At 42.8% G+C, this 21287-nt stretch overlaps 1 protein-coding gene across 2 annotated transcripts in view; it reads left to right on the forward strand.

Moving 5' to 3' along the window:
- The first annotated feature begins 279 nt into the window (after nt 1-279).
- Mrtfa (myocardin related transcription factor A) overlaps nt 280-21287 on the forward strand; it is a 100294-nt gene continuing 79286 nt past the window's right edge. For both annotated transcript variants that reach the window (XM_057791411.1, XM_057791410.1), the window contains exon 1: nt 280-539. In XM_057791411.1, coding sequence (XP_057647394.1) covers nt 494-539 — 46 coding nt within the window. In that variant the 5' untranslated portion in view covers nt 280-493. The remainder of the gene's footprint in view (nt 540-21287) is intronic.

A 21287-nucleotide genomic window follows, 5' to 3' on the forward strand; every position in this document is an offset into this window, starting at 1 on the left:
AGCAAAGTTATGTGGCATATGTATTTGTTTGTATATATATGTTGTGTGTGATCCCCAAATGTTTCTTCTGTGGCGTTGAGTTTGGATTGTGTTTGCTTTGTTGTTCTAAACTGCATTAACCCCAGAGTTCCTTCTAGTAGGGTTTAGAATAACCATTTGTAAAAGAGAGAGGAAAGCAGTTTGCTCTGTCTTCTGTGCTCCTCCCCTCCCCCTAGAGAGGACAGGAGGGGAGGAGCCACTGCTCTAACCACGAACTTCAGGTCTTCTCTGGATCGCTGGGCTTCCTGTCTGCAGTCACTCAACTCTGGGCCATCTTGACTTGCCTGAAGGGTGGAGAATTGGTGTCTTCTCAGAGAAGGGGAGAGAGTTCTCACGTTCTCCTGTGGGCACAGGCATGAGACTGAGTTTGTAAAGCTCTCGCTGTGGCCTTTCTAGACTTTTTCTGTGATTTGGACTTTTTGTGTTTGTGAGCTGTTTCCGTGAGGACTCCGTCATGACTCTGCTGGAGCCTGAGATGCTGATGATGGCTGTGCAGTCAGGTAATTCCCTTATTTCCTGCAAAGCTCATTTGCCACAGGCGTCTGTAGAATGGTTGAGCACATTTGTGCTAGCAGTGGGCTGAGGTGGAAAGCTGAAACATACATCATTCAGCAGACATTTCATTTTCAAGTTTTTATGGTTTTTAAAATTCTTTTCTATTGCGTGTTTCAGTTTTTCAGGCATAGCTTTGAATTATGTGCTAACGGATCTGAAGAGCACACAGCCAGGGGACCCGCTTGCTTTTCTTTAACCATTTTATCACTGTCTTTGGCACTGCTTTAGTGAAGGGTGATTGAATTGCTTTTTGACGCTTTATATAGTGTGTCTTTAGTCACAAACCGACTCTTTTTATGTCACTGTGAAAGCATCTGACACTTTCCTCCGCCGTTCTTCTCTTCTGTGTCACAGCTTCTCCACTTCATCTTTACAGCGTCTGGGAACGCGCTTGGTAAAGCACAAGACTGAGTTAAGCGGTAGAGATAGGGAAGCAGTTAACAGAAGGAATGCAGGATTTTTTAAATTCTATCTCTAAAAATAATTTTTCAATTCAAAACTTCTCTTAAAACTCTTAAAAATTCCAGATAGTTTGTAATGGTTCCTTTTACTTTTGGTGTTTTTAAAACTTGTAAGTCAGATATCTAAAAATAGAAATGTTCCCTTTCTTATTTTTAGACTTCTACTAAAATTAATCTGTAGTGTTTTCAGAAAGATTCATACAAGTGGCATTTGCACCCTCTACTCCATCCCCTGGCCCCACGCAGAAAACGAAACTCTGTCTCTGGCGTGACTGGTCTCTGTCCTCCTAGGGAGTGCTCAGGAGTGTGCTGTCAGGGTCAGATCACATCAGCTGAGGACGGAGCAGATGCCGCCAACTTATGCCGTGGACAGGAAAGGCCAAGGAAGAAGGATCCAAGCTATTCTCTTCTTTCTGGTTTACAAACACAGCCATAATGAGTCATTTATCAGATGAATTTTTCTGTCCTTGTGTGCTATGCCTTTCAGGTTGCCTTTTTTCCCCCTCCCACAGATCTTTGGAGCTTTGTGTTCTAAACAAATAGTGTGCTTATCTGAGTGTTTTCCCATCTGCCTTTGATGAGGTATCTCGGTAGCTCCTGGTTAAACTGACTCCATTTTTCCCATCTGTATTCCAGTTTCCTGCTGTGTGTGGGCAAGTGTGTATTTTACTTTAAGGGGCAGATTTTAATATTTGAACATTCCGTCTCAGACAGTGACATCTCATAGTGCAGGTTAAAGGTTTCGTCCCTAAGATAATTTCAGGATTCCTAGCCCTAAAAGGGAAAGAAAGTACTGTTCTCTGTAGTTTCTTGTCTAAGAGTAGGTTTTCCTACAGCATATGTTGGACAGGACTGGTCACCCATCTGTCAGACCAGCTACTTCATAAAACTTTCAGAGGACAACAGTATGTAAGACAAGTGTGGACGGAATTGACAGGGCTGTTGGGTACAGGTAGGACAAGAAGTCTGCCGCGGAGATGATAGATGTGGACTTGGTCTTTTTGCTGTATTCTTATAAACTGGGTTACTTAAGTTAGAAAATATTCAGAAACATTTAATATTAGCCACCACAGATGGGTTCATGAAACTTCCGTTTTGTTTTGGAGTGCCACGGCACAAGCCTGTTACAGCAGTAGTGCAGCAGCCATTATGGTGGGAAGTGAAGGGTCTGCTATGGAATGGCAGTAAGCAATGATTCTTATTAAAAGCCAAGAGATATGTTAACCTGTACCTTCATGAGTATATGCTTCCTGGGAGAAATGCTTTTCATACCGTAAAGTAACTAAACCCTTTAGGTGGGATTGAAGATGCTAAGTTTTAAGGTGCTAGATATAGTTCGGGGTTCATGGTGCTCAGCAGGAGTTTTTACCTAGTACTTGGCGCTCTGAGGTTTTGGCAGGGCATTCCTAAGTGTTTATGAGGGTTTACCTCCTTTACAGTGCTGGAGGTTTCAAGCTGTTTTGGATCCAGTTGGGTGCTGCCCTTCTGTGTCACAGTAGGATCACCCTCCCTCCTGTCCTTCCTGCAGTACCATCTTCACAGTGCACACCAAGTGTCCCTACATTTGGCTTCCTAATTAGACCATTAGGTTCTCTGAAAAAATAAGTGAATCCAGTGGCCATCATCCTTTATTTTAGCCCGACTTCATCCAGGGCTTCATGATTTTCAGAGTTGATGTTCTTTGCCCCCGAGCTTGTAGTGTGTCCTGTGATGAAGTGTGTTGTTAGATAGATCTCAGTGTTCCAGTCAAACCACGGCTAGAGTTCATGTCACTGCCGTGGGAATCTGTCTGGATTGTCACAGTTAGAAAATGATTTGAAGTGGACATTGTAGAATTTCTAGGCTGGCCTTAGGGGAGTAATATAGGGACGGCATTGATGGGTGTCTTTCTGAATAGAGTACGCTAGGGCTCAGGCCTGACAGAATGTGTGTGTGACCCCCGAGCTGGCAGCCCTCCGCCTTTTTCTAGCCAGTACCACTCTGTAAATCATTCCTCCAGAACAGTAAGATAGACTTCCTTGATAGAATGTATTAGGATGATGACTCCACAGTCTGCTTTGGACCCATGATACATGCCTGTTCATGTTGGGCTACAGCTAAGGGGTTAGTTGGCCTGTTATCCCCCTGTTGCTTGAGCACATATGTGTGTACCCCAGGCCTAACACTTGTCTGTGCATAGGATACCGCTGGTCATTGTGGCTGCTTTAGGAAAAAAAGATGATAAAAGACCAGGAGCCCATAGTAGAAGAGACTTTGTGTTCCACAAAGTAATTGAGTGTTCTTTTGAGCTTATTCTGGGACTAGGCTGTAAATGCAAAAGGATATATAGGTATATAAAAGTATTAGGTATATAAACTTGGATGCAAACCCATGGTCCTACTGCTCAACCTAAGAAGCAGAGCATTGCCTATGTAAGTGCACTCATGGAATTCCTTCCAGATCATTTGTTTTACACCAGTTCCATATTGCCTATTCAAAATATCCATTAATTAGAAGTTTCCTCTCCATTCATTAGTTAACTTCCTTATCCTTGATATCTATGTACTCAATTCCTAAATATTCCTTTGACTTCTTTTTCCTTGGTCATGGCAGTTTGCCCCTGAACTATTTGTTTTAAAACAATGTGCAGAATAGGGGAATGACAGTTTCAGGACAGTTAGGGCTACACAGAGAAACCCTGTATTGACCTCCCCCCACCCCCCCAAAAAAAACACCTTGGTTTCTGAGGAATTATAGAGTTTGAATGACACCATAGGTATTTCCTTGTCTTCTTTTTCTTTTGAAAAGAGGAAATTGGCCTTTGAGGTTAGTTTATCTACTGAAGTCATATAATTAATTTATGATAGTTTATGGCAGAGATGTGAGAATTTGTGCCCTCATTCTCTTGCCAGTGAAGATATTTAGGGGCTGGGAGATGGCTCAGAGGTTAAGAGCTCTTCCAGAGGTCCTGAGTTCAATTCCCAGCAACCAGATGGTGGCTCACAACCATCTATAGTGGGATCTGACGCCCTCTTCTGGCCTGCAGATGTATATGCAGAGTTCTCATACATAAAATACAAATAAAAAAAAAACCTTAAAAAAAAAAGATATTTAAAAAGAGATGCCAGAGATCTATAGTCTATAAGGCTAGATGTGACTTCCCCACCCCACCCCAAATGGTACCTCTCCTTGGGTTAAGAGAGAAGATAAAAGCAGGGCGTGTTGGTGTGCACATTTAATGCCAGCACTGGGGAGCCCGGGGCAGATGGATCTCTGGAAGTTTGAGGCCAGCCTGGTCCAGACAGTTATGTTCCAGGACAGCCAGTACTATGTTGAGAGATCCTGTTACAAGAGAAGGAAGGAGGGAGGAAGAAAAGAAGAAGATTTAAAAACTGGTGTCTGGGTATCTACTTCTCTCCCCTAGGAAGTAAGGTCTGAATACCACAGACCTGCCTTTTTCTACCCACCTGCATCCTGCTGTCTTCTCTGGCGTGGGTGATGATCTCATTAGACAGGTAGCAGACACGTAGCTGTTGTCCTCTGTGCTCTGGCTTACATTTGACTGCCCTTTTCTCTGACTCACTGATTTATCTGGGCCCTCTCAGAGTTAAGATCCAGATCAAAGGAATTCAAATTCTTCTTTTACTTATTTTTCTCCCTCTTTCTGTTTCTCTTTGGATGAAGCAGACTGTCAAGATTCTGAACCATGATTTTAACCTTGTTAAAACAGTGCCAAATTAAACAAAGATGAGGCTTATACAGTTGTACCTTTTTTTGGAGCCTCACTTTTATGATTACCACATGTAATGTATTTTAAATTTTTCTTTTAAATAACGAAGAAAAATACTAAAGGCTCTGAGATACCCTCGGTGCTCAAAACCCAACTTTCTTTGCTTTGTACTTTTCGTTGTTGTTGTTGGTAGTGGTGGTTTTCCAAGACAGGGTTTCTCTTTAACTTTGGAGCCTGTCCTGGAACTCACTCTGTAGACCAGGCTAGCCTCAAACTCACAGAGATCTGCCTGCCTGTGCCTCCCAAGTGCTGGGATTAAAGGTGTGCCACCACCACCTGGCTGCCTTGTACTTCTTAAAGCTAAAAGGCAGTGTTGCACTGAGCTCGTAATGCCACGGTCTGGGGCCCTGCTTCATGTTATGCAAAGTCACTGAGTGGGTGGTAGCAGCAGAGTGAGCACAGAAGGGCTATACAAGGGAAAGTAAACTGAAAAGAGATGCAGTAGTGAAAATGTATGCTACCATGATATGTAGTTCTCGAGTATATTACTTAATCACCATAACTCTGCTTCACATATGCAGAGGAAACCTGAAGCTCAAAAGCATGAAAGCACGTAGTAAGAGATGGAACATATCTCTACGTTCTCGTGGTTTAAACAGATAGATCACCACCATTTTGAAGGCCAGGGGAAGAGGTTTCCCAAGTTAACATCTAACTAGGCTACATATATGGTGCCAGGCCCACCTGAGCTACAGTGTAAGACCTTTCCAAAACAGTGTTGGCAAGATGGCTTAGTGGGTAAGGGCACCAGCCATCAGGCCTCATGCCTTGAGTTTGGTCTCTGGGACCCGCTTGCTGGAAGGAGAGAACCAGCTCCCACAAGTTGTCCTTTGTCCCTCACATGTTTATTTTCATACTAAGTAAATAAAATGTAATTTAAAATCTCCTGTAAAAGCAATCCTCAAATCCAAATAGTTTAGGTCTTTATTTCCTTGCATGATCCACTTAAAGTCAGATGCTGTCCTCTCAGGCCTGCTAGTGGCTCTTGTCTTTACTGTGCTGAAGTCCTCGTAGAGCACTGCCCATCCTCAAGAACTCTGGCTGCGCACCTCCCTTGCTCATCTGCACAACCGTGCTGACTTCTTTGCTGCCCCTGATGCCTCTGCCCTGTGCTGAGTCTCTCATAGTCATCCTTCCTAAGTGGAACACTTCCTCACTTCTGCATGACTTCCTCACCCCTGCGAGTCTTTGCTTAAGCATGAATTTCTCAGTTAGCCATTCTCTGGCCAGGAATTATAAAATCGTGCATCATTTTTTTTACCCCGTTTATCATTGGACAGATTCATGACTTACTAGTTTCTTGATGGAGCTGTCTCTCAGAATGTAAGTGCCACCAAATGGGGCATTGGCCTGTGTATGTGACTCTTGGATATAGTTAGAGTATGATAATTTTCTAATGAACGATCATAAAAAATTGCAGTGTATTTTAGACTAGTATGTTCTTCAGAATGTGACTTTTTGTGAAGTGTACAAAGTAATTGGTTTCATTATCACAGTTTCATACAGTATCAAAATACGTACTTTACTCTTATCTCCCACCCCTCATCCCCAACTCCCGTGCCTCTGTTTCCTTCCTCCCCCAGATAGCTTCACTTCTGCTTCCATGCCGTATATGTGCATGCATATGTTAAATCTAGTTTCTACATGTAAAGGAATCACGATCCCCTCCCATTTACCGTTCTCCCCTTCCCTTTGGAGTACTTCATCTGCCCATCTAGGTTCTGCATGACAGAAACTGGAGTTTCTTTTGGAGTCTGGGTTATTTCACTTAGCATAGTGATAACCTAATCTATCTGTTTACCTGGTAATGACACAGTTTTGTTTTGTGTGTGTGAGAGAGAGGTGTTCGTATGTACAAAGGCAAAGGTTGGCAGCAGGTGTCTTCCTTTCTTGCTTTCCATCTTTTTCTTTTTTCTTTGAGACAGGGTTTCCCTGTGTAGCTCTGGCTGTCCTGGAACTCGCTTTGTAAACCAGGCTGGCCTTGAGCTCACAGAGATCCACCTCCCTCTACCTCTCAGGAATTAAATAAAGGTGCAGGAATTAAAGGTGTGCACCACCACTGCCCGGCTGCTTTCCACTTTTTTTTTTTTTTTTATCTCTCACTAAAGCTGGAGCTCACTTGTTCAGCTAGACTAGCTGGCCAGAGAGCTTCTAGGGAGTCTCCTGTCTCTGCTTCCCCATCACTAGGGTTATAGTTATATATCACCATGCCCAGCTTTTTACGTGGGCTGGTCTCTAAAGGTCCCTTTGCTTGCATGGCAAACATTTTACCAGCTGAGCAACCTCAATCCAATTTGATTGTCCTTTACAGCTGAATAAAACACCTATGTTGTGTATGTAAGCGTAATCACGTTTCTTACCTAATTACCTGTTGATAGACATCTAGCTGCTGTGAATGTCAAGTATGCCTTTAAAGCAGCGGTGTGATTCTCAGTCAGTGAGTTGTGACCCCTTAGGGCTCACATATCAGATACCCTGCATATCAGATATTTATGTTACGATTCATAACAGTAGCAAAATTTTAGTTATGAATTAGCAACGAAATAGTTTTATGGTTGGGGGTCCCCACAACATGAGGAGCTGTTTTAAAAGTGTCGCAGTATTAGGAAGGTTGAGAACCACTGCTTTAAATCATTGTGTGATAGGCCCAGTTGAGGAGACTACAAAGTAGTCCAGCGGCTTTCAGGGTGTGGTTGAGGACCTTTTGATATCCTGAACTCTCTCAAATGGAGCAAGATGGAAATGTTTATATGGTCTAAAATCATTGGTCTTTTTAACTGTTGTGGTCTCATGAGTGTACAGTATATTTTCCTAAAGCTCCATGATGGAATTTATCAACAAATGAATGCTGAATTAAATGTGAAAAGTTTTCTTTTACATGCTAGCAAGATGAAATATTGATAGATATAACCCACATAACAAAAGCTCTTTGAAGTCCCCAGTAACTAGAAAAGGGAGAAAGAATCTTACCCCCAGGAAGTTCTGAGAAGTGAAAGTCTGAAGCACAGGCTGGAGCTGCAGTGTGCAGTACTTGCCTTTTGAGTGTTCAGTCCCCAGCACTTAGAGAGGTGGGGAGGAAGTAGTGGTGGCTAGGTTTTGACTCTGCTGCCTTTAAGTCTGTGGCAGTAGCATTACTTGATTTCTCTTCCTGTAGTTTGAATTCTAACTGGTTTTAATAATAAAAACCCAGGGTCAGATATTGAGGTAAATGCTGAAAGATCAGAGAAGTAAAGGAGCCAGCCACTAGAGAGACTTTTTTTACTTCTGCTGAATACTCAAACCAAAGGGGGCAAGATCCTGTCTCCATGAATTCTCAGACCGAATGCTATGAGTTTCTGTCTGCTCTCGCCTTACATTCCTCTCTCCTCCCAGCCATATCATTTCCCATCTCCACCTCCCTAGTGCTGGCATTAAAGATGTGAGCTACCACCGCCTGACTCTGTTTCTCTTTTAGACTGGGTCAATGGTAGCCCAGGGTGGCCTTGAACCCAGAGTTCCATCTGCCTTTGTGCTGGGATTAAAGATGTTGCCACCACTGCCTGGCCTCTGTGGCTAACTAGTGGCTCGCTCAGCACTCCGATCTTCAGGAAAGCTTTATTTGTTAGATCACAAACAAAATATCATCACATGTTCCTGTCACCTCTCCCATAAACTAGTATTGCAGCAGTACCTGTCACAGGGACTGTTTAACATATGTGGAGTGCTTGTCACAGTTTCTGCCACACAGAAAATGCCATGTTTGAAAAATATTATTGTAGGAAGTTGTTGTTTATGGGATTTTTAATTCCACTTAATGTGTATAATTTTTAATTCTTGGGGTGGAGATATGCCGGCTCAGTAGTTAAAGGCACTTGTTGAGCAAGTTTAGTGACCTGAGTTCAGTGCAGAGAACCCACATGAAAATGGGAGGAGAGAACTGACCTGCCCTCCCCAGGAGTGCAGTGATACATAGGCCTGCACGTGTGCATATCCTCACACACACCACATACAAGTACAACAATTTTAAAAAGTTTATTACTGGGTTTTCTTTCAACTCTCTTGTTATTTGGCAGCTCGAACATTTAAAATTTTTTTTGTTTTGCTACCTTTAAAATAGTTTTAAGAAATTGTTTTAAGGAAACTAAAAGATAGGAAAATATTTGTTTTTAACAATGTTAACATTGTTAAATGTTTGTTTTTAACAAAATATATTCAAAGCATAAAAATGTTTTTCATGTTTCCATCTAATCTAGAATATGGGGGTTGGAGATGTAGTTCAATTGATAGATTGCTTGCCTACCATGGAAGAAACCTAGGGGTTTTGTTCCCAGAAGTTCCTAGGTGGGGAAGAGTGGTGGGCGCCTCTAAATTCAGTCATGGATGGAGACAGTATCCCAGGTTCAAGGTCATCTGCAACAATGTAAAGAGGTAGAGGTTAGTCCGCTACAGAGACCATGACTAGGAAGGAAGGAGGGAGGGTGGGAGGGAGGAAGAGAGAAAGAGAGAGAGAAAAGGAAAGGAAGGCTCTGAGGCTGTCTACCAAAATATTAACAGTTCTTGCAGGAACTAAGACTTGATTAGAGATTTTCTTTGTTGGACCTTTGTGTTTTTCTGTATCTTTCTGATTTTCTATGGTGAACATTTCTGTTCAGATAAATCCCATATTAATTTTCATGTCTCTGTGCATGTGTAGTTTGGTTAAAAGAGGAGGAAGTGGCTGGAAAGCCTGGTGTCTTGGGTTAGGAGCCAGAACTGTGAGTTTAGGACGAGAGAAGTTCCAATACTGCCCTGAGCAAACCGTGCATATCAGGGGCATGCCATCTCATTCGCTTTATTCCCATCAACCTGTTTGTATAAATCCCTTTTACATTTTGCCTTTGTTTCTATTTTGTAAGATTTATTGAGATTTATCTTTGCAGTGTTTGTGTTAGGCCGTGTTCTTGGCAGAGCTGTAGACCTTTCCTGTGCACACTAACCTACTCTCATTTGACCAAACCTTTCAGAGGATTTTATAAGCTGAAAATAATGCTATTTCTTTTTTATGGTTAATCATAATTTGACTTCTTTGAGCATAAAATGGTGGCTTCAGTATAATATGCTTTAATTATTAAAAGTGAATTTCTATAATATTCGTTGTTCTTTGAAAATCTTTTCCCCTTGAGGCAAGGTCTCTCCTATAGCCTCAGATGACCTTGAGCTCCTCCTGATCCTCTTGCTTCTGCCTGCTAAGTGCTGGAGTTACAGATGTGTGCTGCCAGGCCCAGGTATACAGTTCTGGGATTGAATGCAGACAAACCCTCTGCCAGCTCAGCCATATCCCCTGCCTGGAAATGTGAAAGTCTTAGCCCGTGTGCTCCTGACCAGAAAGCTGGTTCTCAGATTGTTTGCCTGAGCTTTGTACAGAATCAGGAAGATTTACAACAAAGAATAAAAATGTTAATGTGAAGTAAGCTGACTTCCTCCCTCTTTCTCTTCTCTCTTGTGTTGGGACACAGGGCATGTCTTAGCCCATGTTGACTATGATAGAGGAGGATAACCTTGGATTTCGGATCTTCCTGCCTCAGCCTCGAATGCTAGAATTACAGCTGCTTGTCACACACCCAGCTATAAAGAATTCTCAGAATCCATAAAGAGTGGACAACATCTGGACATTTTAACATATGTGATGCTGGACAGTTGTAGGCAGAGGCCGCAGATCTCTGCCTCCGTGTTTCCATGTGCATGACGAGACCCTGTCCAAAAAAGAAAAAAGAAAAAGATGCTAACAATGATCTCTTGAAAGTCCCTAAATGTTATTAATTGGCATAGAAATGCAAATGAAAACCATAAAGAGATGCCAGTATGTACCTTTTAGAATAGTTAAAATGGAAAAAAGACTGTTAATTCTAAGTGTGTGTGAAAATGTGAAGCAGTGGGGAGTCACAATGTGGAATATAAAATAGCACATAATGACCTGGGAAGGCAATTCATTACAAGGTTAAATATATTTAGTATATTACCCAGCAACCCAATTTCTAGATCTTTATACAAGAAACATGGAAACATACATCTGTATTGAAGGCTCATAACAACTTAGTTGTTAGTTACTCCAAACTGAAAACCACCTAAATGGCTGTTGGCAGGTAAAAGACAGTACTAATATAAACTGGAATGCTAGCAATAAAAATGAGCATGTTGCCGGGCGGTGGTGGCGCACGCCTTTAATCCCAGCACTTGGGAGGCAGAGGCAGGCGGATCTCTGTGAGTTCGAGACCAGCCTGGTCTACAAGAGCTAGTTCCAGGACAGACTCCAAAACCACAGAGAAACCCTGTCTCGAAAAAACCAAAAAAAAAAAAAAAAAAAAAAAAAAAATGAGCATGTTACCAATTCACAGACTGCCACCATGTCTGTATTCTGTGAACTGTATAAACATTGTATTAAATGTAAGAAACCAGATTCTTCTTCATACTCTCAGTTCATACTTATTCTTAGAAATGATGAGTTTAGAGATCGGTCTTTCAGAGGACCCAGTCTCTGTAACAAAAACTCAAAAACTGCCTGTAATTCTGTTTCCTGAGAATCCAGTGCCCCTGGCTTCTCTGGGTACCTCCATACATGGCGCAAATCCACATGCAGATATACACAGATACACAAATTAAAAATAAATATTTTTTAATTAATTTTTTGTTTTATGTATATGGGTATTTGGCCACTATGTATGTCCATACATCACATATGAGTCTGGTGTCAATGGAAGCCTGAAGCTGGCATCAGATCTCTCTGTAACTGGAGCTGTGAGCTGCCATGTGGGTGCTGGGAATTGAACCCAAGTCCTCAGGAGGAACAGCCAGTGCTCCTACTCACAAGTCATCTCTCTAGCCCTAGTCTGTCTGTCTGTCTGTCTGTCTGTCTGTCTGTCTGTCTGTCTGTCTGTCTGTCTGTCTCTCTCTCTCTCTCTTCCTCCTCCTCTTCCTTCCTTCCTTCCTTCCTTCCTTCCTTCCTTCCTTCCTTCCTTCCTTCCTTTCTTTCTTTCTTTCTTTCTTTCTTTCTTTCTTTCTTTCTTTCTTTCTTATAGGCTGTGATGATGGGACTGGAGAGATGCCTAAGTGTTTAAGAGGACTTGTTGCTTTTGTAGAGGGCCTAAATTTGGTTTCTAGCACCCATGTTGGGCAACTCCAGATGGATGCAATGTCCTTTTCTAGCCTCTGTTGGTTTATACCCATATTAGCATGCTTGAGCATACACAAAATACAGACTGGAATATAACTCTATGCTTTTAAAAAATGAGTGATGTGTTGTGGGAAGAAACACCTATTGCTAACTCCTGAGACAGTTACATGGAATGAAAAAGGTTACATATTGTATGATATTTGTATGAACTTAGAAGTTTGATTTTGTTATTGTTTGACAACTGGCCTTGCACTCACAGAGATCTGTCTGCTTCCATCTCCCATGATAGGATTAAAACCTCTGCCACCAGGCTTGGCAAAATGTAGACTTTTGAAGAGATGTTGTTATTCTGAGGGTGGTGAGGGCATAGTTCTGCACTAGGAGGCCAAGCACGGAAGAAGACAGGCTGGTCTTGACTGTCGTTCTCACTGATTGGAGTACCGTACTGTGGCTTTGTAATGCGCTGATCAATAAGGGAAACTGGTTAAGGATGTGTGGATTGCCTTGTTTTTACAGGCATGTGTAGTTCTATAATTAGCTCAAAATAAAAAGTTTAGTTTAAAAAATGCAGACAGTTTGGCAGTTTTTCAAAAAAATAAAGCATAACCCATATGACCTAGCATTTCCACTTTTAGCCCAAGAAAGCCAAAACATTGTCTTTACAAAAACTTGTACACAAATATTCCCTGTAGTGCTGGCAAGATGGCTCAGTGGGTAAAGACACTTGCTGACAAGCCCTTATATCTGTCTGTCTTTTTTTGTTTGTTTTCGAGAGGGTTTCTCTGTGTAACAGCCCTGACTGTCCTGGAACTTGCTATGTAGACCAGGCTGACCTCGAACTCACAGACATCCACCTGCCTCTGCTTCCTGAGTGCTAAGATTAAAGGTGTGCACCACCACCAACCCAGAATGCCGTGTGTCTTGAGTTTGATTCCTGGAACCTAACGTGGTTGAAGGAGAGAACTGACTTCCACAAGTTGTTCTTTGACCTCCATATATGTACCACATACTCATGTACTCAAACCCAAATAAGTAGATAGATAAATGTTTGAAAAAGTTCTTTGAAGCATTATTTATATAGCAAAAAAAAAAAAAATACCGACAGTCCATCTCACAGTAAAAACTGTAAAGTGTGATATGACCATGTGGTAGAATACTAGTCTGCCATGAAAAGGAGTGGAGAACTGACATTCAGTGAACCTTCAGATACACTGACAAATCTGAAGAGAGTGCGGCTGTTAAGATCTCTTCCTGCTCTTGCAGAGAACCCAGGTTCTATTTCCTGCACCCAAGCTGCAGCTTACAACTGTCTTCAACTCTTAATTTCAACTCTACCTTCTGACTTCCAGGGAGACCATGTATACACGTGATGCACAGATGTACATCATACATGAAAGCAAAACTCTCATACACATGACATAAAGTAAAATTTTAAAAAGATACTGTGCCAAGTGAAAGAAAGTAGGCACAGAAGGAGTCACACTGCAATTGTGTTCCTATGGAATGTTGGGATGCAAACCAATCCTGCGCAGGAGATGGAGGAGTGGTGCCTGATGAGCTAATGAAGGCACATGGGACAGCATAGTGCTTATGCTTATGACGCTTGGTGAATTGTGTGGAAGTTAACTAGGTTTTAAATTCTGTGACATGTGGCTGTAGCCCTAGCTATTTAGGAGGCTGAAGCAGATGACCAAGAGCAGCAAGCATGGGCCAGCCGGGTGGTGGTGGCACACACCTTTAATCCCAGCACTCGGGAGGCAGAGGCAGGCGGATCTCTGTGAGTTCGAGGCCAGCCTGGTCTCTGAAGCTACAGAGAAACCCTGTTTCGAAAAACCAAAAAAAAGGGAGGGAGGGAGGGACGGAGGGAGGGAGGGAGGGAAGAGCAGCATGGCCAACATAGTAAGACCCCATTTTGAAATAAAAGAAAATCTGAGGAAAAAATTGTGTAGGTGTTTGGGGGGTAACAGAAGTGGAAGGAGAAGATGATTCAAGGCCTGATGATACAAAAGGTGCTAAGACTTCTGGGCTCTCTGGAGTGCCCTGGGGTCACACAGCTGTGAGCATATGTCCATGAGCACTGAGCTGCAAAGCGGGTGGATTTTTCTAAAGTTCAATAAAATTGATTTTTAAAACTTATAAAACTATGTATAATTGCAAGCTTAAAGTGACTGTTAGGTAGGAATAGTCATACAGTCCTTACTAATCTAAAGAAACAAAAGTCTGGTGCTGAGTTGCCCAGTGAACTGGGGTGATGTCAGTCAACCTGTGCCTTCGGCCTTTGGCCTAGCATGGCTTTGTTGCTGTTATTTTTTTTCCCCCAGAATCTATGAGTGGGTGCAATTGCTCTATTTTGTTTGTTTCTGACTATTTATTGCATTCTTTTCCTCTGTGTGCAAGTTGAAGGATGTCCTAGTGGATAACAGAGGGAGGTAGATGCCTCTCACTGACACTTTTGGGTGCTCAATTAATCTGGGCACAGGAGGTTGTCTAGAATGACTCCTGAAGAAAGGGCATGGGTAGCACTGCTGGGCAATGCTTAAAAAACAATCAGGGCCAATTGTGGGCACTTCTCTCCCACCTGTATCGCCTCTGGTCTCGCCCCGCTCTCTTGCCACAAGTAAGCTGTCTAAATAAGTGTTACAGAAAATCTGTGAAAATTTGAGAAGAGTTCTAGAAGGGATCTGTGATCCTTCCACCTCCCACTCTTTACCTGCTCTCTCTCAATACTTAGGTACCACTGGTAGATTGTGCCACATGGTAAAGGCTCTGTTTTTCTTTGTTGCCCTGGTGCTAGGGGTTGTGTTTAGGGCATGTGGGATGCTAGGCACAAATCTTGTTTTTATTGTTTTCCTCAAAGGTGTTACAGCTTAAAAACAGCCTTTCTTGAATTGACACACACCAAATAGGAAAATGCAGAAGTAAGCAAACACAAAAGGCACATTCCAGAGTTCTAAGAGGATTTTGTAGGAGTCCCAGCAAAGTCTTAAAATAAAATTGTAAAATAAAAGCTGGCACCTTCATGGGTTTGCCATGTGTGGAAGGAAGAGCTCACTTGTCCTGTATTCTACTTCTCAACACCTCTGACCATTGGTTGAGGGTCCCTGGCCGTCTTCTCCTACAACAACCAGGTTTCTTACTAGCTTCCTGGAATGAAGAGTATAGACTTGATGAGCACAGAGCTCCATCCCAGAGACCACTCAGCCTTAATCATTAGCGGTGGGGTTACCAGTGTGCTCACAGACTCTGCATGACTTGGCTATAAATCAGGTTTCCACAGTCCTCTGTGAAGATAGAATGGCCTACTCATGATCCTCCTGCCTCAGCTTTGCAGGTGTTGAGGTTATTGATGCATGCCACCATACTCTTCAGCCTGGTTCCTCTCTGACCCAGAAAGTGAGGGTAGAACTGTGGTTCTAGTCTTCTAATCTTGTGATCGGTTCTGACTGTAGCCTCTTTCCTAAGCCCTGTGTTGGCCTACACTTAGTGCGCAGGCTTGCTGTGAATCACAAAAGCTGCCAGTGCCTTACTGCTTAGGAAATGCTAGGCTCCCATTAATTAGTAGCTCAATGCCAGGAGTGGGGATGAAGACCAAATATGTCCTTATAAACCGCACTAGCACAGTGTATGGGACTCTGATCCAGCTTCCATAACTCTCAAAGTCCTCACAACAACTGTATGAACTCAATGCCTTTATTATCCTCTTTTACAGAAGAGGGAATTGTGGGGCAAAGTGGGTATGAAACCTGCCCAGTGCCACACACCTAGTGAGGTAAGGGTGGAGCCAAGAGTCTGTCCAGATGGTCTGGCTTCAGAATCTGTGCTCTTTACCTCTGCAGTTCCTTTTTTGAAGTTTAAACAAACTTCAAACCCTTCACACCGTTGTTTGGTGACTCTTTGTAGACAATTCTGATCATCCTCTGCTCCATTATCCTGGTATGTAACCTACCTGTCATGTTTTACTCTGCCACCCCCACATCACTACCCCCACACTATGACTGTTAAACAAGAAACCTTCAAACTTTTTTTAAAATTCTGTTGTTCTAGTCCTCCTTTCTGCAAAGGGACAAGCCTTTCTACAGTTGAACTTGTTCAGGAGTAAATGAGTATACACCAGACTGTAAATTCACTTAGAAACCTATTCACAAGATGAGGATTGGTGCCTTCTGGGGAGCCAGTGTCGCATGTTGAAACTAAGGAAATCTTCAGTATCTTGCCATAGGTGTGCATTAGAAATGCTGTGGCTGGATGATGGTTCCACACCTTCAATCCCAGCACTCGGGAGGCAGTGGCAGGCAGATTCTGAGTTTGAGGTCTACCAGATGTACAGAGCAAGTTCCAGGGCAAGCTCCAAAGCTACAGAGAAACTCTGTCTCTAAAAAAAGGAAAAAAGGGAGAGAGTGGAATTGGAGTGGGAGCTTGTGCCGTGTGACGATCTGGTTTGCTCTGCTTGAGAAGGTGTTCCTGGCTTCTTCCCTTTCTATCTTGAGAAGGCTCCGAGAAGCTTTACAGCTTAGTTACTGCCTTCGCCCCATAAGAGGATCAAAAATAACTGTTCATTAGTTGATCCTGAAAATGCTTTTGCATTTCGGCTTTTGGTCCGTTATGACTAAAACTGGCTTTGGTGGTTGGTCTGCATACTTCCAGAAAAGTCTGTTGTTGTGGGGGCTACGGGCCTCTTCCCACAGCCCGGCTAGAGCCGGGCGGTGGTGGCGCACGCCTTTAATCCCATCACTCGGGAGGCAGAGGCAGGCAGATTTCTGTGAGTTCGAGGCGAACACGCCCCCTAAGGGGCGGGACTTATCCCTACAGTCTGTGAATTTGAGAAAAAAAATATTTTTTTTATTTATTTGTGGAATTCACACCCATGCTGAATATTACATGACAGAAATTTTGAGAACCTAAAGAAAAAAATGTGATTCCCCACATGCCTATGGACTATATTCTCTTCATTTTAGAATAAAAATTTAAACTGGGCCACCACACCTTTAATTGCAGCACTCAGGAGGCAGAAGAAGGTGGATCTCTGAGTTTAAGGTCAGGCTGGTCTACAGAGCAAATTCCCATCAAAAAACACTGGCTTAACCAAACAAGAATAAAAATGTAAATAATACCTGGTGTAGAGTATCTGTGCTCTGACACCAGTAGATGGGTTTGCTGCTGTGTGTGACTTTATCTCATCCTGCCCACCTGGCTTTACCTCCCTTAACTTTCCTCTTGTTCCTAGGCTTCATCCCCCCTCTTTCCCTGCCGTATGCCTTCCTACTCATCCTTCACCTTCTCACATTTTCTCATTCTGTTTCTTCATTGTACATATACTTTGACACTATATGTTTATGAGATTTTTTTAAAAAAGATTTATTTTTGCCGGGCAGTGATGATGCACACCTTTAATTCCAGCATTCAGGAGGCAGAGGCAGGCAGATCTCTGTTCAAGGCCAGCCTGAACTAGCACAAAAGGATAGGCACCAAAGCTACATGGAGAAACCCTGTCTCGAAAAACAAACAAAATCAAAAATCAAGAAGATTTATTTTTAACTTATGTGTGCGGATTTCTTGCTTGCATGTATTTATGTGCGCCATGTGTATACCTGGTGCCTGAGGCCAGAGGAGACTCTAAGCTCTCCTGGGGCCGTAGTTACAGATGGTTGTAAGTCACTGAGTGGTTGCTGGGAATTGAGCCTGGGTTCTCTGGAAGAGCGCTCTTAGCCGGTGAGCCATTTCTCAAGCTACCTGTTTATGAAACTTTTGTTTGTTGTATATTTCTTCTTGTTTGTTTCTTTGGAGACAGGGTTTCTCTGTGTAGCCCTAGCTGTCCTAGAACTCACTCTATAGTCCAAGCTGGCCTCGAACTCTTTTAATTCCAGCACTCGGGAGGCAGAGGCAGGCAGATCTCTGTGAGTTGGAGGCCAGCCTGGTCTACAAGAGCTAGTTCCAGGACAGGCTCCAAAAACCATGGAGAAACCCTGTCTCGAAAAACAAACAAACAATCAAACAAACAAAAAAAAAGTGTGTGCCACCACCACTCAGATGTTTCTGTTCAGTTAAAAACATTAGAAACCAAAAGAGGCGAGTGGGTGTCTGTCTTTCTCTCTCCATGTCTCCTTCTCCCCTTTTTGAGACAGGGGCTCACTGTGTAAGCCCTTAGCTGGCTTGGAATTCATTATATAGACCTCAAACTCATAGGGTCCCACCTTCCTCTGCCTCAAATACATGTGTCACTACATCCTACTTCTGCTTTATTTTTTGGTAGTAGGGAATCTAATTTTGTGACTTTGCTTGGCTTTTATTGGATGCTGGGGATTTTAACTTAGGTCCTCTTGCTTTTATGGTGAGTATTCTTAGTCCCAAAGCCAGGTATCTTATCTATATTACAATTTTTTTCAATACATTCAAGTATTTGTTACTATTTTAACCAGCATCTGTTAATGTTAAATGCTATATAAATGTATGTATATTATGAATGAACAGATCGGACATGAAGTATTATAGAGATTAGAAAGAAGAGAGCCAGGTCTCCAGTCCAACAATTCTGTAGGATAATTTTCCCCAAAGAGAAAATATAAATTGTCTTGTTAGCAAGGACTCTCTAGTTCCTTCTTACAATTGAGAGGATCACTAGCCAGGCTGTGGTAGCACATGCTTTTAATCCCAGCACTCAGGAGACAGAGATAGGTGGATCTCTGAGTTCAAGTCTATGAGGCCAGCCTGGTTTACAAAGCAAGCTCCAGGTCTATAGAACAAGTTTCAGAACAGCCCGGGCTACAAACCCTATCTCAAAAAACAGAGGTGTGTGTGTGTGTGTGGGGGGGATCATTAAACAAACTTCAACCATTAACTTTTCTTACATTTTGAGAAACAAGATCCTCATTTTTGTGGGGTTATGAAGATCTATATGCACAGAATGTTGGCATTTGCATCAGTAGCTTCGTCTTGGCCCAGGGTTGAACTGAGAGTTCACTCTTGGTTTGATAAAGAGCTAGTGTGTATGTGCTTGGGAGCATTTTTTTTTTTTTTTTTTTTTTGGTTTATTGGTTAGGGGGCTTTAATGGATCTTTTCTGTCTGGGTGCGGCGGTACATGCCTTTAATTTTAGTAGAGGCAGTGAAGGCCAGCCTGGTCTGCACTAAGTAAGCCTTGGTATAGGCTAAGTGAGTAAGATCCTATCTCAAAAAAATAAGTTTCCAATGTACTTAGATTTGTCTAGGCCTTGGTAGATCATTGTGGCATATTTAAGTCAAAGGATTTAACAGCATTGATTGAAATGGCAAGTGTTCTTTTGGAAGCTTAACAGTTCATGCTCAAAACAAGAGTGTTTTTTTTGTTTTGTTTTTCGAGACAGGGTTTCTCTTTGGTTTTGGGGCCTGTCCTGGAACTAGCTCTTGTAGACCAGGCTGGTCTCGAACTCACAGAGATCCGCCTGCCTCTGCCTCCCAAGTGCTGGGATTAAAGGCATGCGCCACCACCGCCCGGCTTCAAAACAAGAGTGTTAATATCGAGTACTTCTTCTAAGTTCATTGATGGTTAACCTCCTGCATGACAGAGTGCTTCTCAGGTTAAGATTGACAGTTTTTGTGAGAGATGTGGGGCTCTTGGAAAACCATGGCTCAGACTTTTTCCAAAGCTGTCTTCGTAAGGACGTATCTATCTTTAACTAGCTGTGGTGGCCATGGGTTAGCCTGCCATGACAGAGTTTACTCCTTGGGAAACTGCCCTTTCTTCTGATTCTTTCTTTTGTTACTTTAAGCTTTCTAAATTTTCTTTGTTCTTTGCAAGCTGTAGAAATTTCTTTTCATAGCAAGAGTTACATAAAATGAGATTTAGAAATTTTAGTTAAATGCCTTTGTAAACTAACCATGAAAAGATGGATCACTTCAAGTTTGCGAATGACTCTTAAATGTAGATTGCTAGGGGTGATGTTACGGTATGGGTTTCTTGGATGTCATCCCTTTGAGCCCTGGAGCTAAATAGCAAGAGGCTACATGCTCAACCATAAAGCATTAGCCTTTGCCAACATTACATCAGTTTCACAAAGCCTCACTGGCTAATTATCCCTTGGGATTGGACATGGATCTGGCAGCTTGTGAAAGCTGCTTTTTCCGATTTCTGTCTTCCTGGCTGTGACATATCCCAAAGGAATGAAGTTGAGAAATCATCGTCTTTTGAAAGCTCTTGACTTCTCATTCCCACAGTGGTTCTCATGGTCAGGATTGAAGGTTACTTCTGAACTTGAGGAGGCCCTTTATATAGTCTGTGACCAAGGAAGATGATGGTAAGGTGCCTGGTTGTGTTTTTGATGTTAGTGTCCATGGGTTCAAGTGTGTTTCTGCAGCCTCCTCTTTATACCAAGATTGAAAAAGGTAGACAAACTCAGACTCAAGTCCATGGTCTCTGTGTCTGTTGACTTTGCTGTGGTATTGGTACAGTCATTACTCACCTCGGTGACAGTCACTCTTTCCTACAGGAAGAAGTACTGTGTGATGTCCAACAGTCCTCCTAATACCTTTGCGCCTCCTCCTTCCCTGATTTATGTTCGATACTGTCTTTATTCTGTGCCTTTCAGGGTTCTTTGCTTAAAAACTAAGCATGTAGTAAGTTAACTGGAAAGTCTTTGAACATCATTCTGTTAACAAAGCTCAGGAAGAGCAGAAACCGACAAAGACTAGTCAGAGTGAAGGCCAGGCCACAGGCGGCCCAGTCGTGAAGCACTGCCCACAGGTCTCTGCTGGACTCCTGCTGCTCGTGGAGCTGCCAGCCGCGCGAAGGGCGGTTCTGATTCTGTTTTTCAGTTTCACGTACTTTCTTCATATTCCATGTTCTTGATGGGAGAATCTGGTCATTTTTGCTTGGATTATTCGTTTGTGAGCTAGAGGCCAGGGAGCCTAGAGAGGAGAAATCTGTTTCTGTGGAAGGAAGATGGCGTCTCTTCCTTCTCTTGCCATTGAAATGTCTCCTAATGAAAGGGGCTCAAGTGCTGGACAACTAAAGTCTAGGATGTCTCTTCACAGTAGCTGGCCCCCATCCTTATGGCCATGGTTCACTCTCAAAGTATGTTCTTGGCCCAGGCTTGACCCTTATGTATTATGTTTCCTGGGGAGTCTATTTTTGCTTGCCCAACATAGAGCAGCGACAGACTGGAGAAACCATTCACTCCTTCCAAGCCCAGCTTGGTGAACCAGTGAGGTTGTTGGGGTTACTTAGAGGAGCATGAATGTAGGGATCACTTGCAGGCACGTAGGTGACAACTCACAAAAGCTGTACTATATAACACTGAAGCTGCTGGAAGAGTCTCCTGAGTCTTGTGAGTGTCCTGACCTCTGGTGAGCCTTTCTTCTTCC

This window comes from Chionomys nivalis, chromosome 17, assembly GCF_950005125.1.
Source record: "Chionomys nivalis chromosome 17, mChiNiv1.1, whole genome shotgun sequence".
NCBI classification, from domain to species: Eukaryota; Metazoa; Chordata; class Mammalia; order Rodentia; family Cricetidae; genus Chionomys; species Chionomys nivalis.